This window comes from Portunus trituberculatus, chromosome 11 (genome assembly GCF_017591435.1).
Source record: "Portunus trituberculatus isolate SZX2019 chromosome 11, ASM1759143v1, whole genome shotgun sequence".
NCBI lineage: Eukaryota > Metazoa > Arthropoda > Malacostraca > Decapoda > Portunidae > Portunus > Portunus trituberculatus.
The window spans coordinates 5436060-5453165 of NC_059265.1; the positions used below are offsets into that span (position 1 = coordinate 5436060).

General features: G+C 40.6%; 1 protein-coding gene across 7 annotated transcripts in view; it reads right to left on the minus strand.

Annotated features, from left to right (window-relative positions):
* Window positions 1-7472: 7472 nt before the first annotated feature.
* Window positions 7473-17106, minus strand: part of LOC123502368 (membrane metallo-endopeptidase-like 1) — an 83908-nt gene continuing 74274 nt past the window's right edge. For 2 of the 7 annotated variants that reach the window (XM_045251541.1, XM_045251536.1), the window contains exons 16-19: window positions 15862-15933; window positions 15176-15297; window positions 14867-14940; window positions 12602-12802 (exon numbers count right to left, since the gene is read on the minus strand). In XM_045251541.1, coding sequence (XP_045107476.1) covers window positions 12742-12802; window positions 14867-14940; window positions 15176-15297; window positions 15862-15933 — 329 coding nt within the window. In that variant the 3' untranslated portion in view covers window positions 12602-12741. Of the gene's footprint in view, window positions 9664-12601; window positions 12803-14866; window positions 14941-15175; window positions 15298-15861; window positions 15934-17106 lie in introns of those variants that run through there. The other 5 variants (XR_006673981.1, XM_045251539.1, XM_045251537.1 and 2 more) reach the window with 5 other exon arrangements.

Here is a 17106-nt window from a genome sequence, read left to right on the forward strand (position 1 = left end):
ACCTGGTTTCCTGCTCTACCACTGCTATGCGATACCAATGAAAGTCACGAAGCACGTTTAACCCAAAAGGAGCTACTTGTTTGCACAAAGGTAAATTTAAACCACACGCACAGTAAGTCACAGAAAAAAAACACATCAAAGTCACAACACCACAGAAACAAAAAAATAATGTAATCACAGAAAAAAAGTAACTGGAAAAATGGAACACTGAACATGGGTTATAATGGTCCTGTCACGGTCGCCAATTGTTACGTTCACCGGTTAAACTGGTAAGATTGGCATCGGGGGAGCCGGTGAACAATAACAATAAAAAAAAAACACTGCAGGTTCAACTGATGAGGAAATGCAAAAGGGGGTCACTTTAAAAAGCTATTTTAATAATCCATAATGAAATTGACACATATATAACAAGAAACATGAAACACAGATATATAACATGAAACACAGGAAAATGACATACACATATACATATAACACAGTAATAAATACAACAATAAAGAACCCAACTTAATACCTAACAATAATCCTAATCCTATATAGAGGCAATGTGGAAAGCACGGACGAGGGGAAGTGATACTTATGCGGTGTCGCAGTGGTGAATTGCTGGGTGATGGTTGATCCCACGGTAGACCCAAGAGGCGTTGTGTTCACTGGTTGAGGCTTGGATCTCAACTTGCTGTTCAGAAAACCAAGAGCTGGCTCAACACTTCCGGTCGAGTCGAATGGGGCCGCGTGAATCCAACTTCGGGACAGTAGCGGGGCTTCATGAAATGGTGACGTGGAGGGTTCATGAGACGGTGGCGTGGAAGGTTCACGAGACGGTGACGTGGAAGGGGAGGCGGAGAGGTGGCGAATGAGGTAACAAGCGGAGGAGGTGATGGTAGTGGAGTATGTTACGGGCGGGCCGTAACAGGTGGGAGTAGAAGCGTGGGCAGCGGGACAGGAAATGCAATAGGAAAGGGCAATAGGGATCAGCAGACAGACGCAGATGGTGCAAGTCAGCTGCGAGTGTCGTGTGGCCCAGGCGAAGGCTCCGGAGTTGTTGTTGTTGTGATGGGCGTGCGAGTCCTCAAGGTCGTCAACTACAGAAGAGACTTCAAGAAAAACAGCTTCCCCCATAGAGTGATAGGTATATGGAACGGACTGGACAGAGAGATGGTGTGTGCAAAGTCTGTACACAACTTTAAGTAAAAATTAGACACTGTGAGATACAGAGACGGGACAACATGAGCATAGGTTCCCCTCCCATAAAATACAAGTAGGTAAATACACACACACGCTCACAAACACACACACAAACAAACACACACACACACACACACACACACACACACACACACACACACACACACACACACACACACACAGTTGCAGGGAGCAACTGGCAGAAAAAGTTTGTGAAGTAATTGATGCCTCATTAAGGGAAGGTGTAGTGCCCCAAGACTGGAAAAGAGCTAACATTGTTCCAATTTATAAATCAGGTAACAAGAGAGACCCATTGAACTATAGACCAGTGTCACTTACAAGTGTGGTAGCTAAGATGTGTGAGAGGGTGGTGAAGAATAGATGGACAGACTTCTTGGAGAAAAATGACATACTTTGTTAGTGTCAATTTGGTTTTAGAAAAGGGCGTTCATGCACGACAAACCTGATATGTTACTATTCGAGGGTGATAGATGTAATACAGGAAAGAGATGGTTGGGCTGATGGAATATATCTGGATTTAAAAAAGGCCTTTGATAAGGTACCACACCAGAGACTGATATGGAAACTTGAAATGGTAGGAGGAGTGCATGGCAGTTTACTAAAATGGATGGAAGACTTTTGGTAGGAAGAGAAATGAGAACAATAATTAAGGACAGACCATCAGAATGGGGCTTGGTGGAGAGTGGAGTTCCACAGGGATCAGTGTTGGCACCAGTAATGTTCGCGGTCTACATAAATGACATGGTGGATGGGGTGTCCAGTTATGTGAGCCTATTTGCAGACGATGCAAAATTGTTAAGAAAAGTGAGATGTGACAAAGATTGCGAACTACTCCAGGAAGACTTGGACAGAATATGGAAATGGAGCTGTACATGGCAAATGGAGTTCAACACGACAAAATGCAAGAAAATAGAGTTTGGCAAGAGTGAAAGAAGAATCAGGAGTATGTGCAAGATAGGAAATGAAGACATAAAAACCAGTCATGAAGAAAAAGACCTTTGGGTGACAATTACCAATGACCTATCGCCAGAGAGACATATAAACAAAATAATTGGAGAAGTATTGAACTTATTGAGGAACATAAGAGTGGCGTTCGTATATTTAGATGAAGAAATGATGAAGAAAATAATTACTGCAATGATAAGACCGAGGCTTGAATATGCAACAATACAGTGGGCTCCGAACTTAAAGAAACACATAAGGAAACTAGAGAAAGTACAGAGGGCTGCAACAAAAATGGTGCCTGACTTAAGAGATTTGACTTATGAAGACAGACTGAAAAGAATGCAACTTCCGACCCTGGAAAACAGAAGAGAAAGGGGAGACCTGATAGCAATACAGGTGTCCCTCGGTTAACGATCGACTACTTAACGATATTTCGCTCATACGATCCCTCCAAATTAATCCCTATTTTTTGGTTAACGATCGCCAAAATTCGGTTAACGATCGGATTGACCAATCGCAATCGCGATCGCAATCGCGATCGCAGCGCCTCCATCCACCCGCGGCCCGTGCAGTAAACACACCACAGTCTTTCCCGCTGTTTTGATTGTGCAACAACAACTCTATCACGCTCGCTCTAAACTTCTTTTTTTGTGCTTATTTGTGATCAAGTGAACTTAGTGATGGCTTCAAGCGACCCAACGATTGTTCTCCACCGGGAGATAAGGCTAAAAAATCGAGAAAGAGCATTGGCCTTGATATTAAGTTGAACATTGTGACTCGTCATGAGGGTGGTGAAGGGGTAAACTCTATTGCTCGTGCCCTTGGTTTATCTCAATCAACTGTATCAACAGTTCTCCAGAAAAAAGTACAAGTGAAGCAGCAGGCCAACCAAGTCACAAACCTGCACAAACACACAACAACTCGTAACAGGGAACCGATTATGGAAAAATTGGAACGTTTGCTGAGGCTATGGATTGAAGACCACACACACCGCCGCATGCCTCTTTCTACCCAACTCGTTACTACTAAGGCACTGAGCCTGTGGGAGGACCTGAAACCAGAATTCAACATAGGCGAGACAGTGTCCTTCAAGGCCAGTAAGGTGGTTTGAACGTTTCAAACATCGTGAGTCTACACAACCTCAAGGTTAGTGGGGAGGCAGCGAGTTCGGATCAACCGCTGCAAACGCCTTCAAGCCTTTGCTTAAAGAGCGCATCGAGGAAGGAGGTTATTCAGCCAAGCAGGTTCTAAACTTTGACGAGACAGGCCTGTATTGGAAGAAGATGTCATCGAGAACGTTTATAGCAAAGGAGGAGAAGTCGGCACCAGGATTCAAGGCATCTAAAGACAGGTTAACATTATTGGTGGGGGAATGCTGGTGATCTTAAGCTTAAACCATGCCTTATTTACCATTCCCAAAACCCAAGAGCTCTGTCTGGCTATATTAAGGAATATTTGCCCGTAGTATGGAAGGCAAACAAAAAGGGGTGGATGACGACTGTTATCATGCAAAGTTACGTGACAGGATACCTCTCCAAATTCCTAAAAGAATATGCTGCCCAAAACAACATTGCTAACAGATTTCTCTTGCTGTGTGACAACGCCCCAGCCACCCAGAGAGCATGAATGACTGGGCAGATAATATTGAGGTCATGTTTATGCCCCCAAACACAACTGCCCTCATCCAGCCGATGGACCAAGGAGTCATCGCTACTTTCAAGGCCTATTACCAGCGGCGCACCATGAAACAGCTGTTGGCCTGCATTGACACCCTGACAAGCCGACCATGAAACAATTTTGGAAGGATTATAACATTAAAAGGGATCGACAACATCGACGAGTCATGGAAGGAGGTGTCCAAGTCGGCAATGAATGGATGTTGGCGTAATTTGTGGCCTGAGTGCGTGGAACGTAAACAGGAAGTCCCTGTCGATGTTACAGCAGTAAGGAAAGACATCGTTCATATCTCCCATAAGGCAGGCTTCAATGAGGTGGACGAGAATGACGTACAAGAACTGCTGGACAGTCATTCTGAGCCTCTCTCCAACGACGACCTCATGGAGTTGGAGAAACAAAATACTTTGGAGGAAATGGAGGAGGACAAGGAGCCTGAAAGAACCCTCTCCGTCAAGATTTTCGAGGAGATTTTAATCATATTAACCAGGCCATACATCTTCTCCAGGAGAATGACCCCAACCCAAACCGAAGTAATGGCGTGACTAATGCTATAGAAAATGACATGAAAGTGTATAAAGAACTATTTGAGGCAAAGAAAAGGATGGCAAAACAGACAGTCATCTCATCTTTCTTCAAACCACTCACCGCCCAAGCAACCCCATCCACATCCCAAGCAACCCCATCTACCGATCAAGCAACTCCATCCACCTCCCAAGCTACCCCATCCACCTCAAAAGCAATCCCATCTACTTCCATAGGAGTCATCTCGTCGTACTTCAAAGTTCGTCCTGCTACCTCGAAAAAAACTCCACCCACTTCCAAAACAACTCCATCCACCTCCAAAACAACTCCACCCACATCCAATCTATCCTTCACATCCACCGTAACCTTGAGTGACGATGAGGAGAGCCTGGATGACCCACCCCCACTGGAAAACGTATTCTCTCAAGAATTTGAAGGGTTTGAAGCAGCTGACCGAGTTTGGGTCGGGTGTGGGCATGATGAGATTTAATCCTCCAAGGCCCTGTGTCCTCGGGGCACAAAACAACACACTACGCATATCACATCCACTCCTCAAGGTAAGTACTACCAATTCTAAAGGTGTAAATAACAACTAACAACATAGAAAGTGTCGTTTATTTACGCATCGCGAAATACATGTATGTAGTTGATAATTTCAAATCCCTCAGTTAGCGATCGTTTCGGTTAGCGATCTGTTTTTGGGAAACGTAACCCTATCGTTAACCAAGGGATACCTGTATACAGAGTGATGATTGGCATGGAAAAAATGGATAGGGAAGATCTGTGTATGTGGAATGAAAGAATGTCGAGAGGGCATGGGAAAAAACTAAAAATGGCCACTTATAGGAGAGATGTGAAAAAATATAGCTTCCCTCATAGAAGGGTGGAAACATGGAATAGTTTAGACGTGGAAGTGGTCAACGCAAGGAATATTCATGATTTTAAGAAAAAGCTGGACATTAATAGATATGGAGACGGGACAACACGAGCATAGCTCTTTTCCCCTATGTTACAATTAGGTAAATACAATTAGGTAAATACACACACACATGTAGATATGGAGATGGGGCCACATGAACATAAAGCCCAGGCCCTGTAAAACTACAACTAGGTAAATACACACACACACACACACACACACACACACACACACACACACACACACACACACACACACACACACACACACAGAGGTGGAGAAGGAAAAGACAGATTAAGCAGTGGGAAAGTTACAAAAGAGCAAGAAATGAATATGTGTTGATTAGAAGAGAAGAAAGAAAGAAACAAGAAAAGGATATAATTGATAAATGTAAAGACCAACCAAGGCTTTTTTACAGACATGTGAACAACAACATCAAAAATAGAGAAAGTATTGGCCACTTATAGGAGAGATGTGAAAAAATATAGCTTCCCTCATAGAAGGGTGGAAGCATGGAATAGTTTAGACGTGGAAGTGGTCAACGCAAGGAATATTCATGATTTTAAGAAAAAGCTGGACATTAGTAGATATGGAGATGGGACAGTACGAGCATAGCTCTTTTCCCGTATGTTACAATTAGGTAAATACACACACACAGATAGATAGATAGATATTTAATGACCACAGTTTCATTGGAAAGAAATTACATAAAAGTTAAAAAACAATTGACCAAACATAATCTAAAACTCACTAAAAAAACTAATAAAAGCTAAAAGAAACTAAAAGTACATACAGACCAGAACTAACAGAACATCATGCCAAATTTTAAAAACGTAAAAATTCTAAAAAGAAACATTAATAAAGAAAAGTAACTATGCGGTCCACAAAAAAATATGAAAATCTTTAAACTCCAACATTAAAACAGACAACTATACATTAAAAGTATAAACCATCCAAACAACACTAAATGACAGCCACTGCTACACCAAAAGAGAAAACTAATCCATTATTACTATTCCAGAAACCTCAAAACACTCCTACTCATTACTAATATGATTTAAGAATTATCATGAACAATTTTACAAACAACATTGTGTGTGTACTTGCCACTGAACAGTTCCTCAACCTGAGTTAAGCCTACACTTTGCCTAATATCTCTCGTAACGGGACAGTTTTCAACAACATGCCACTCGGTCTGGACCTCTCTGCATACACATATCCGTTCCTCTCTTGGTATACGAGCCCTTCCATGTCTGTTCCACCTTCCTGTTTCAATACACAAGCTATGACTTGATACGCAGAAGCAAGTGAACGCCACTCTAAACCGATTGTTCACCGTATGACGTTCCTTGTACAGGCAAACCCCGTTTAACGAAGGTTCACACAACAAAATTTCGCTACAACAAAGGTTTAATTTTACTACCATCTGCTCGTTTAACGAACACCAAGCTCACTTTAACGAATTTTTTATTTTTTCCAAGTTTGAAAGCCCCGCCATATCACGCAAGCCGACAAGCTTTTGAATACACCAGGAGCCGCAAATACTAAGGCCTGCCTCAGGAGAAATCCTTGGACACTTGTAGAATCAAGATCAAGATCAAGCCTATCGTGGACAACACACACCACTCACTCCCATAACAGCGTCAGCAGCAGCTCGTCTTTACTCGCTCAACTTACCACCAAAACGCCCTGTAATGTGGCCTAGCATTCCTAAGAAGACCAGGAAGTCTCTTACTCTCGAAGTGAAGCTGCATATTATTCACAGACACAAGAGAGGCGAAAAAACTATAGCATTGCTGGCCACCATCTTGACTCCATATACTGTCTCTACTATTTTCAAGTTAGCAGACTATTAAGAAGGCTGGTGAGACCGTATCTTACTTGCAAGCTAAAAGAACCACCTGAACTCGTGACTCTGCAATGGATAAAATGGAAAGCCTTATGCAAATGTGGCACATAAGTTTTGTATGTGATACAATGATGTGCCCTTTGTTTACATTCCACAGGTTGCCGGTTAGTGTCTTTCCCGTTTCACTCTCCCTCCCTTCATAAATTTAAGATTATCAACATTATAAAGTTACGTACATACATACATTAGTGTACATTTTAATGACTTAGATTAAATTTAACTGCCTAAATGTTTAATTTCATAATTTTTACTTTCATTAAACCTTTCACTGTACTATGATGCACTCTCGCTTTGTTTACTCTCGATGGAAGTTCAAGTCAGGAGTTAAACTTGCTATAATCGGTTCGCTTAACGAAGTTTCGCTTAACGAAGGGTTTTTTAGGAACGAAACCCCTTCGTTAAGCAGGGGTTGCCTGTATAAACCATGAAGCATATAATTGGGATGCAAATGTCGGTACACTTCAGACCTTGAGCCAGTAGACGCTGTGATGTGCTCATATACATTTTGCATTAAATGATTCATGTCTGGTACATTTGTATCTTTAAATCTTTGAATAGTCCTGCTTAATGTGGAGTTGCTTCTAGTAGCTATTTCAATTGAAAAAATCAAGGGATCATCTGGCAACTCCGACCTTTCTAATTGCATTTTTGAGAAAAATTTGTTGGCTGAAATTCACCAAGTCTGGTAATGATGGGTATCCTATCTCGGTGTAACATACGTCATTTGGGGTGGATTTCCTCACTACCAATAGATGCTTTAGTGCCCAATTATAGAGTTTTGACAATAAGCTGAAGATCAGCCCCCACCCATGATTTGCAGCCATAAAGCAATGATGACATTAATGCTGCCTGGAATACCCTTCGTTTGACAATGAAAGGGACATCATTATTCTTTTTAACAAATGAAACAAATTTGAGTACATGACATAACTTATCTTTTGCATGTAATTTCAAAGCGGACAAAGCAAACCTGTCACTTGTGAAGGGCGATCCAAGGTACATGTATGTCGTGCAGGGGCTGATAACTAATTAACCGGCTCTGTCTCCTCTTGTGAACCATCAATAACATACAACTTGGTCTTTGATGCATTGATAATCATGCCATAATTACTGCAGAAGTTTTTTGAATCGTAATTTTGTTTATCATGCCTTCTCTGGTTGTGGATAGCAACACTGTGTCATCCATTAACACTGGTGTGTGAAGCCAGTCTTGGAACCCGTCGGACTCGCAACTACACTTGAGCTTCCTGATAAGCTCATTCATAAACACAGTGAATAACAGACAAGACGTAGGCGAGCCCTGATGAACCCCTAACGTGGCGGTCATAACGGTACTTCCAATCACCGACTCAGTGACACTACATAGCTACCAACGCAGCCAACATTAACATACCCCACCCAATACACTTTAAAATTACAAACAATTTGGCAAGAGGGACCACATCATAAGCTTTACTAAAATGAACAAAGGTTACAAATAGCTTATGCTTCTCTCTGCGAGCAATATTTGTTAGCAGGCGTAAAGCAACAATGTGCTCAATACGGGTGAGATAGGATCATCCAACACCAGTATTATTACAACTGTACTGACGTGGGTTGGTGGTGCAATCGGGAGGGGGTTCAACACACCTTCAAAGTGTCGCTTAAACTCATCACTAGGAAGATCCGTTGAACTACTCCCTGACATCTCAAAGTCACCCTTCCAACTAATGGCGTTCTATACTCTAGCATCATCCACATCATTTAAAAGCCTGTCCCACCTACCTCACTCTGGTTTACATTTGCTTCACTCGTTTGCCTGCTTTTCCGAGCACAGTCGTACAGAGGATCCGACACGCCCTTAGCAAAAACATTGGTATCATTAACATCTCTAGGTACATCCATACTTGCAACGTTAACAGCAAACATACACTTATCTATATCAGAGAATTTCACAGGTCCCCTTGCCAGGTCACACCTCGCCACACTGCCATGCAGCACAGCGTGGTCTCCCAGCAAGGCAGCCCTGGTCAACACATTATCCAAGTGTATCCCTGGGTCATTCAAAGAAATACTGATGGGGTTGTGGTCAGAAGGAAGATCTAATCTCCTAATTACAGCAAAGTCGAGAATATGATTTACCAGACAGGGAGACACAATGCAGGTATCTAATTCTGACACCCATGTGTCACGTTTCCGAAGTCTTACCACTAATGAAGTGTTTCTACAGAGTTTTGAGATTTTTCAGCACAACTAGCTTACCATCCATGCATATTGCTGATAAAGTTCTGCGTTATCATTCATATGACCCACATCATCATCAATGACAGGATAAGAGATATCCATACCAGGTAACTCATTCATAGATGCCAAATCTCTCACAGGTTTTTGGCTTTAGTAAGGATTCGTGACTGTATATCCTTTTCAAAAATCGTCAGTAGCACACACACACACACACAGACACACACGTCGTCGCTGTCGCTGAGAGAGGACGGCTCGTCTCCGGCTGTGTACGGGAAGAAAGAAAATACCTATGGTATTACAGGGCCCGGGTAACTCTAAGTTTGTGTCCGTTAATGTCCTACTGTCTCTTAGTGTTGAAAGTGAGTGATATGGAGAGTGATCCCTGAGAGGGAGTGTGGACGGTGATTATTCTGGCCGTAATCAGCTGACAACAACAAAAATGGTGTCCAGGCAAACTAGAGACTTTGAAGGTTTTATTACTACGCCAAAAGGACTGCAGAAACTTGATATGGATGCAAGAATCCAGGCGCTGGAAAGTAAGTTCCTAAACATTTTGTCAGTAGAAGAAAAACTGGATAGAGTTCTAGCCGAGAATGATTAGTTCAAAAAAGAGATATATTTGTTAACGTTAGCGAACAAAGAACTATTGAAGGAAAAAGTAGAGCTGGAGAAAGAAAACCAACAACTAAGGAAACAATGTGAAGAGATGAAGGCTAAACTCATGGAAATGGAGATAAAAATATCCGAAGGGGACTTGAGGAAGGAGGAATGCCTTAATCTAATTGATACCAGGATGAAAGAAGTGAACCATGAACATCAGGAGGTACAAAGGTCGTTTAGCGAGATAGTAAAAAAGCAGGTAGAGGAAAATAAAGGGATTACGCAGAGGGAAATGGTAAAGGCACTAAAGGAAAATGAGTATGTGGTGAGAGATATTGCTGAAAAGAAAAAATGTGTGATCATAATAGGATTGCGGGAGGAAACTAACAGGAACTGGCAGGACAGGAGGGATAAGGAAAATGACAAGATTAAGTCTTTACTGAATAAGATCTCTGTGGAAGAAGAAGACCTATATGCTGAGGTAGAAGAAAGTGTGAGATTGGGAGCTTTTGAGGAAGGCAAGAATAGACCATTAAAATTGAAATTAAAGTCTCAGGTGGCAGCGGAGGGCTTGGAAACTTAAGGAAACCAAAACAATTTACATAAGAAGAAATATGTCACAAGATGAGAGAATGAAAATGAAGGAGCTAGTATCTGAAGTGAAAGAGAGGAATGACGAAAGAACAGAGGAGGAAAAGATCAAGTTTTTTTGGAGGATGAGAAATGGGAGGCTAAAGAAGTGGTGGATAAAACAGATGGAATAGGCATTACATGGAAGAATGAGACTAGGAATGGAATAAAAGTGACTTACACGAACATAGATGGATATCTGTCTAAGAGGCTAGAATGTATGGATTATCTAAGAAATAATGAACCGGACATAATGTGTGTAGTGGAAACAAAACTAAGGCCCGAAATAAAGCTAGACTGGTTTGTTGTAAAACACTACAAAGTATGGAGAAATGATAGAAAAATAAAGGAGGTGGTGGTATAATGGTTCTTACTAAGGAAGATCTGATAGTGAAGGAGGTGAACTATAGTAAGAAAAATGAGGAAGTGATAAGTATGCTTATAACAGATGGCAAGAGGGACATTAATATTATAACAGTATACATACCACCCAGAACCAGTGCTTGGGAATATGAACAGTACCAAATGGTGATGAGAAATACTCTAGACAGAATGAAGCAAGAACTCATCAGAAAGGATAGAGTGATGATAGTTGGAGACTTTAATTGCAAAGAAATAGTGTGGGAAGACTACGAAGTGGTGAATGGTGGTGAGTGGGCAGAAGAATTGTTAAAGGTAGCAACAAATAACTTGATGACACAGTGGGTGAGATCACCAACAAGGTGCAGGGGACAAGATGTTGCAGCAAGGTTGGATTTGGTATTTACCAGGGAATCTCTAAAGAGGAAATTGAACATGAAAGTCCCTTGGGAAAAGCGATCATGATGTCCTAAGCTTTGAGCTGGATACAGAATTAAGCACGAATAAGATTGTGGAACGCAGGGAGGAAAAATTAAATTATACTAGGGCAAATTATAACCATATAAGGGAGTTCTTTAATGAAATTGACTGGTCCGTGGTATACCAGGAAAGAGATATGCAATTGAAATACGATAAATTTATGGATTTGTATAACTCTGCTGTGAAAAAGTTTGTGCCATATTACAGAAAGAGGACTTTAAATAATAAACAGTGGTTTAATAGAAATTGTGAAGAAGCAAAAAAGAACAAAGAAAAGGCATGGAAGAAACTTAAGAAAAACAGTGATGTATTATCAAGGGAAGGCTACAAAACAGCAAGGAATAGATATGTTGAAGTAAGGAGAACAGCACAGAAGGAATATGAACAGAGGGTGGTGGAAAACTGTGATAGTGACCCAAAAATGTTTTACAAATTCATAAATGGAAAACTAAATAAAAGGAGGCAATAGAAAAGGTAAAAAACAGGGAAGAAGTATATGAAGATGCTGGAGATATAGCTGAAATTTTGAACGACAACTTTTGCAAAGTGTTTACAAAGGAGGAGCATTTTATGGGAGGAAGGCCTACGGAAATAAAGCAAATGCAGGACATCATGGTTACTAAGGAAGATGTAAGGAAAATTATAAGCAATCTGGATATTAATAAATCAATGGGGCCTGATGGCATATCTGGGAGGTTGCTAAAAGAATGTAAGGATCAATTGTTGAACCCCATATTTGATATTGTGGAAACCTCCATATGAACAGGATTAGTCCCGAAAGAGTGGAAAAGAGCTGACATTGTGCCTATATATAAGAATGGTAGTAGAATGGAACCGCTAAATTATAGACCAGTATCGTTGACTAGTATATTGTGCAAGGTATGTGAAGAAGTAATTAAAGCTAAGTGGAGTGAGTATCTAGAAAGTGAAAACATTCTGAGTGAAAGGCAGTTTAGTTTCAAAAAAGGAAGATCGTGCGTATCCAATTTATTATGTTTTTATTCAAGAGTGACTGACATACTACAACATAGAGAGGGATGGCTGGATGCTATCTACCTGGACTTGAGAAAGGCCTTTGATAAAGTACCACACAATAGACTGATGTGGAAACTAAAGATGATTGAAGGAGTAAATCATAAACTAGCAAAATGGATGAAAAATTACTTAGTGGGAAGAGAAATGCGAACAGTGGTGAAGGGAAGGAAGTCCGAGTGGAAGAAGGTAACCAGTGGAGTTCCACAAGGGTCAGTGCTTGGCCCCATCACTTCTCTTATAAGTGACACTGGAATGCCTTACGGAACCCTTCACTCATTCGCGTCACATAATTCACCCTGAGGAAAAATATATAGAAAAATTTATCAGGTTTTTGTCATAAAAAAGATTAAAAAAGTGAGAATGGAAGGAACTGGTTTTCAAATTTGTGATGAATGAATAGAATAGATACAGTTAGTTGGGGTGTTAGGAGCAAATCATGATGGAGCTTTTAAGGTTGAGAATGATAGTGAACATAGGTAGACATGTTTCATACAGACGCTGCCCTTTGTATTAATTTGTCTTAACTCCTTTGGTACTAGAAAGTTTTTTTGCCATTAGTTTTGGATACAAACAGACCATTTTATTTACATTATAAACTATCTATGCAGGTCAGAAGATTGATGGCCAGAGTCTTTACTACTTTAACCCCGACATAAGTTTCTGAATCTGTAAAATCACCAAATAGTAAGAGAATATGAAAAGACATCATGGCGCTGAAGGAGTTTAACCCCCTTCCTGATGGCAGGGCAGATGAGTGAACTACCAAATAAAAAATTGTCTATATATAGATGCTACCGACTTTTATCCATTCGTCTATACACATATATAGTTTCCCCGCAAATGGTTACTCTTGATTGACATCTATATATGAAGCGGCGCGTACTGTAGTATACCCATCCACCATTTTTAAAAAGTCTCAGAAATCGAGTTCAAAGTTTTTTTTCTTTAAAGATCGATATCATGAAGAGTATTACACCTAGGGTAATGGGGTTTGCATCATCTTAAAGCCTATCATCTCTACTTTGCTCCATCAACTTTTTGTTAAGATACACTCCCCCCCCCCATCATTAACCAAAAAAGACGAGGAATTGGCAAAAAAGTTTTCATTTTATGCAAGAACCATTACACCTGGCAGAGGTTAGCGTTTTCTTATATGTTGTACAATGATGGTGAGTATCAATAGAGTGTTTGATAATGATTTTGTTAAGCTATTGCCATAAAATATTTTTTTATAATTTTTTTCTGAATGTTATGAATATGTTAAGAGCAACACGTGCTGCATGGCAAGCTTGTAAGCAAAAACTCAAGCTCGGGACAAGAGCGGGAGTAATACCATAGATTGCACTAGAGGCTGGGGACAAGACTTTTCACGCCGCTTATGTCGCATGGGTACACTTTAGCATGCGTGAAAAGCAGGCTGCTTTGTCTATTGTGACGGGAATGGCATTTGTGTATACTTTACCCCGCGCACTGCATAAAAATACGTGTGCCGAGTGCTAAGAACGTAAACCCAAGAAATTTCTATTGGATTTTTCGCGTATATTATCTTGTATTTCTTCACATCCACCACGTCCACATGAAAGTATATGGTCTGATTGACCGTGTGATAGCATTATCTCAAATTTGAGCAGGATGGCGCTTGGGTATACTATAGCACGCGGGGCCTCATATAGACTCTGCCACAAAACAGAACAAACAGTTGAATCTATATATAGACTCTGCCGCAAAACTGAACAAACAGTTGAATCTATATGTAAGTGTTGTTTGTGTTTCATTGGTGGTAATATATGTCAATATGTTTGTTTGAATGTTTTAGTTACTCACATCCAGGACTTGTAACCTGGATGTACGTAATTTACTTCCACTTTTCTTCATATTTTTCACATATGTAATTGTTTTGTACTATTCAGTTTTAGGCAATGTTGCTGGCGTGTGGTGCAGTTCTTTCTCTTAGACATGATAGGCTAATGATAAAAAAAAAATGTTTAAATAATGCAAAAATTTCCAGTATTAGTTTCAATGTGTAGCACATCTACCATCAACAAAGCACAAACGGTGACCGGCCTTGAGAGGCCATTTTGACCACTATTTGGGTAGTTAAGATGCCAAATAATTATTTATTTTATGAATTTTGTTATTTTATTTTATTTTATCTTTATTTTTTGTAAGGAATCGTCTGTATATAGACGATGCTACAACTTAGTGCAGTAAAATAAGAACAAGCATCTATATATAGACGATCCGACAAAAAATTCTGTTTTCGAAACATCTATATATAGATTCTCCGCCGGGAAGGGGTTAATGAATGTGTGTGAGTGAGTGTAAGTGATAGGACACCACCACAAACTATCTGCTCTCACCTCTCTATGTCAGGTGGCTGTCTGCTTTCCATCACTTCCAGCATTCTCAGATCATTGGTGTCACTGCAATATTGCTGCAAGGAGGACATCATTCATTCAGCCACATCACTACTCACCAAAATCAAGGTATGTCAGACACAAAAATTAAGGTATCTCAACCACATCATCACTCACCACTCACCAAAATTAAGGTATCTGCATTCATTGCACTTTGTTGCTCTTATCAGTTCATGACTATATTGCTCATTCATCAGAGAGAGAGAGAGAGAGAGAGAGAGAGAGAGAGAGAGAGAGAGAGAGAAAACAAACCTGAGCCCATTGAAGGTAATACAACTGTTCAGGGGACATGTTAAGGGATGAAAGGTCCAGTTCTGGAGAGTACAGTGGCTCCTGGATGGCTCTGAGGCGATGTCTGGCTGGCTTTGAAGTCACTGGTGGCAGGAAAAGTTTGGGGGTTGAAATGGTGCTACTGTTACTACCACTATTGCGGCCACTCCTACTGTCACTACTACTACTACTACTGTTATTTCTGCTCTTACTAATGACTTGTTTTACCACTATCACTTTTACTATATATCACCACCTGCACCACCACTACTACTGTTGCTATTACTTCTACTATTATTGCTTCTGTTGCTATTACTTCTACTTCTATTACTATTACTTCTATTTCTACTATTATTACTTCTATTTTGACTTCTATCTGTGAAGCACTGCTAATGCTCTACTACTGCTATGCTACTGCTAAGATGAAAAAACCACCACTGCTACTGCTAAAACTGCAAAAATGCTGCTGCTGCTGCTGCTGCTGCCTGCTGCTGACTGCTGCTACTGCTATCACTCTGCTGCCACACACTATCTGCTGCTGCTGCTGCTGCTCTCTCTGCTCTCTCTGCTCTGCCACTCTACCTGCTTTCTGCTGCTGCTGCTCTACTCTCTCACTCACTCTCTCTCTAAACTACTACTACTACTACAATTACTGCTAGTATATTTACCACTACCACCACCACCATGACAATATTTACCATCTTCATAGATCTCTGGCTTTGTTATTGGTGTCTCACCTGTTGTAGGAAAGAACAAGAAGAAAAGTTATTACATATGCCTTGTGTGTGTGTGTGTGTATTTACCTAATTGTATTTACCTAATTGTAACATACGGGAAAGGAGCTATGCTCGTACTGTCCCGTCTCCATATCTACTAATGTCCAGCTTTTTCTTAAAATCATGAATATTCCTTGCGTTGACCACTTCCACGTCTAAACTATTCCATGCTTCCACCCTTCTATGAGGAAGCTATATTTTTCACATCTCTCCTATAAGTGGCCATTTTAGTTTTTCCCATGCCCTCTCGACACTCTTTCATTCCACATACACAGATCTTCCCTATCCATTTTTCCATGCCAATCATCACTCTGTATATTGCTATCAGGTCTCCCCTTTCTCTTCTGTTTTCCAGGGTCGGAAGTTGCATTCTGTTCAGTCTGTCTTCATAAGTCAAATCTCTTAAGTCAGGCACCATTTTGTTCCAGCCCTCTGTACTTTCTCTAGTTTCCTTATGTGTTTCTTTAAGTTCGGAGCCCACTGTATTGTTGCATATTCAAGCCTTGGTCTTATCATTGCAGTAATTATTTTCTTCATCATTTCTTCATCTAAATATACGAACGCCACTCTTATGTTCCTCAATAAGTTCAATACTTCTCCAATTATTTTGTTTATATGTCTCTCTGGCGATAGGTCATTGGTAATTGTCACCCCAAGGTCTTTTTCTTCATGACTGGTTTTATGTCTTCATTTCCTATCTTGTACATACTCCTGATTCTTCTTTCACTCTTGCCAAACTCTATTTTCTTGCATTTTGTCGTGTTGAACTCCATTTGCCATGTACAGCTCCATTTCCATATTCTGTCCAAGTCTTCCTGGAGTAGTTCGCAATCTTTGTCACATCTCACTTTTCTTAACAATTTTGCATCGTCTGCAAATAGGCTCACATAACTGGACACCCCATCCACCATGTCATTTATGTAGACCAAAACATTACTGGTGCCAACACTGATCCCTGTGGGACTCCACTCTCCACCAAGCCCCATTCTGATGGTCTGTCCTTAATTATTGTTCTCATTTCTCTTCCTACCAAAAGTCTTCCATCCATTTTAGTAAACTGCCATGCACTCCTCCTACCATTTCAAGTTTCCAGATCAGTCTCTGGTGTGGTACCTTATCAAAGGCCTTTTTTAAATC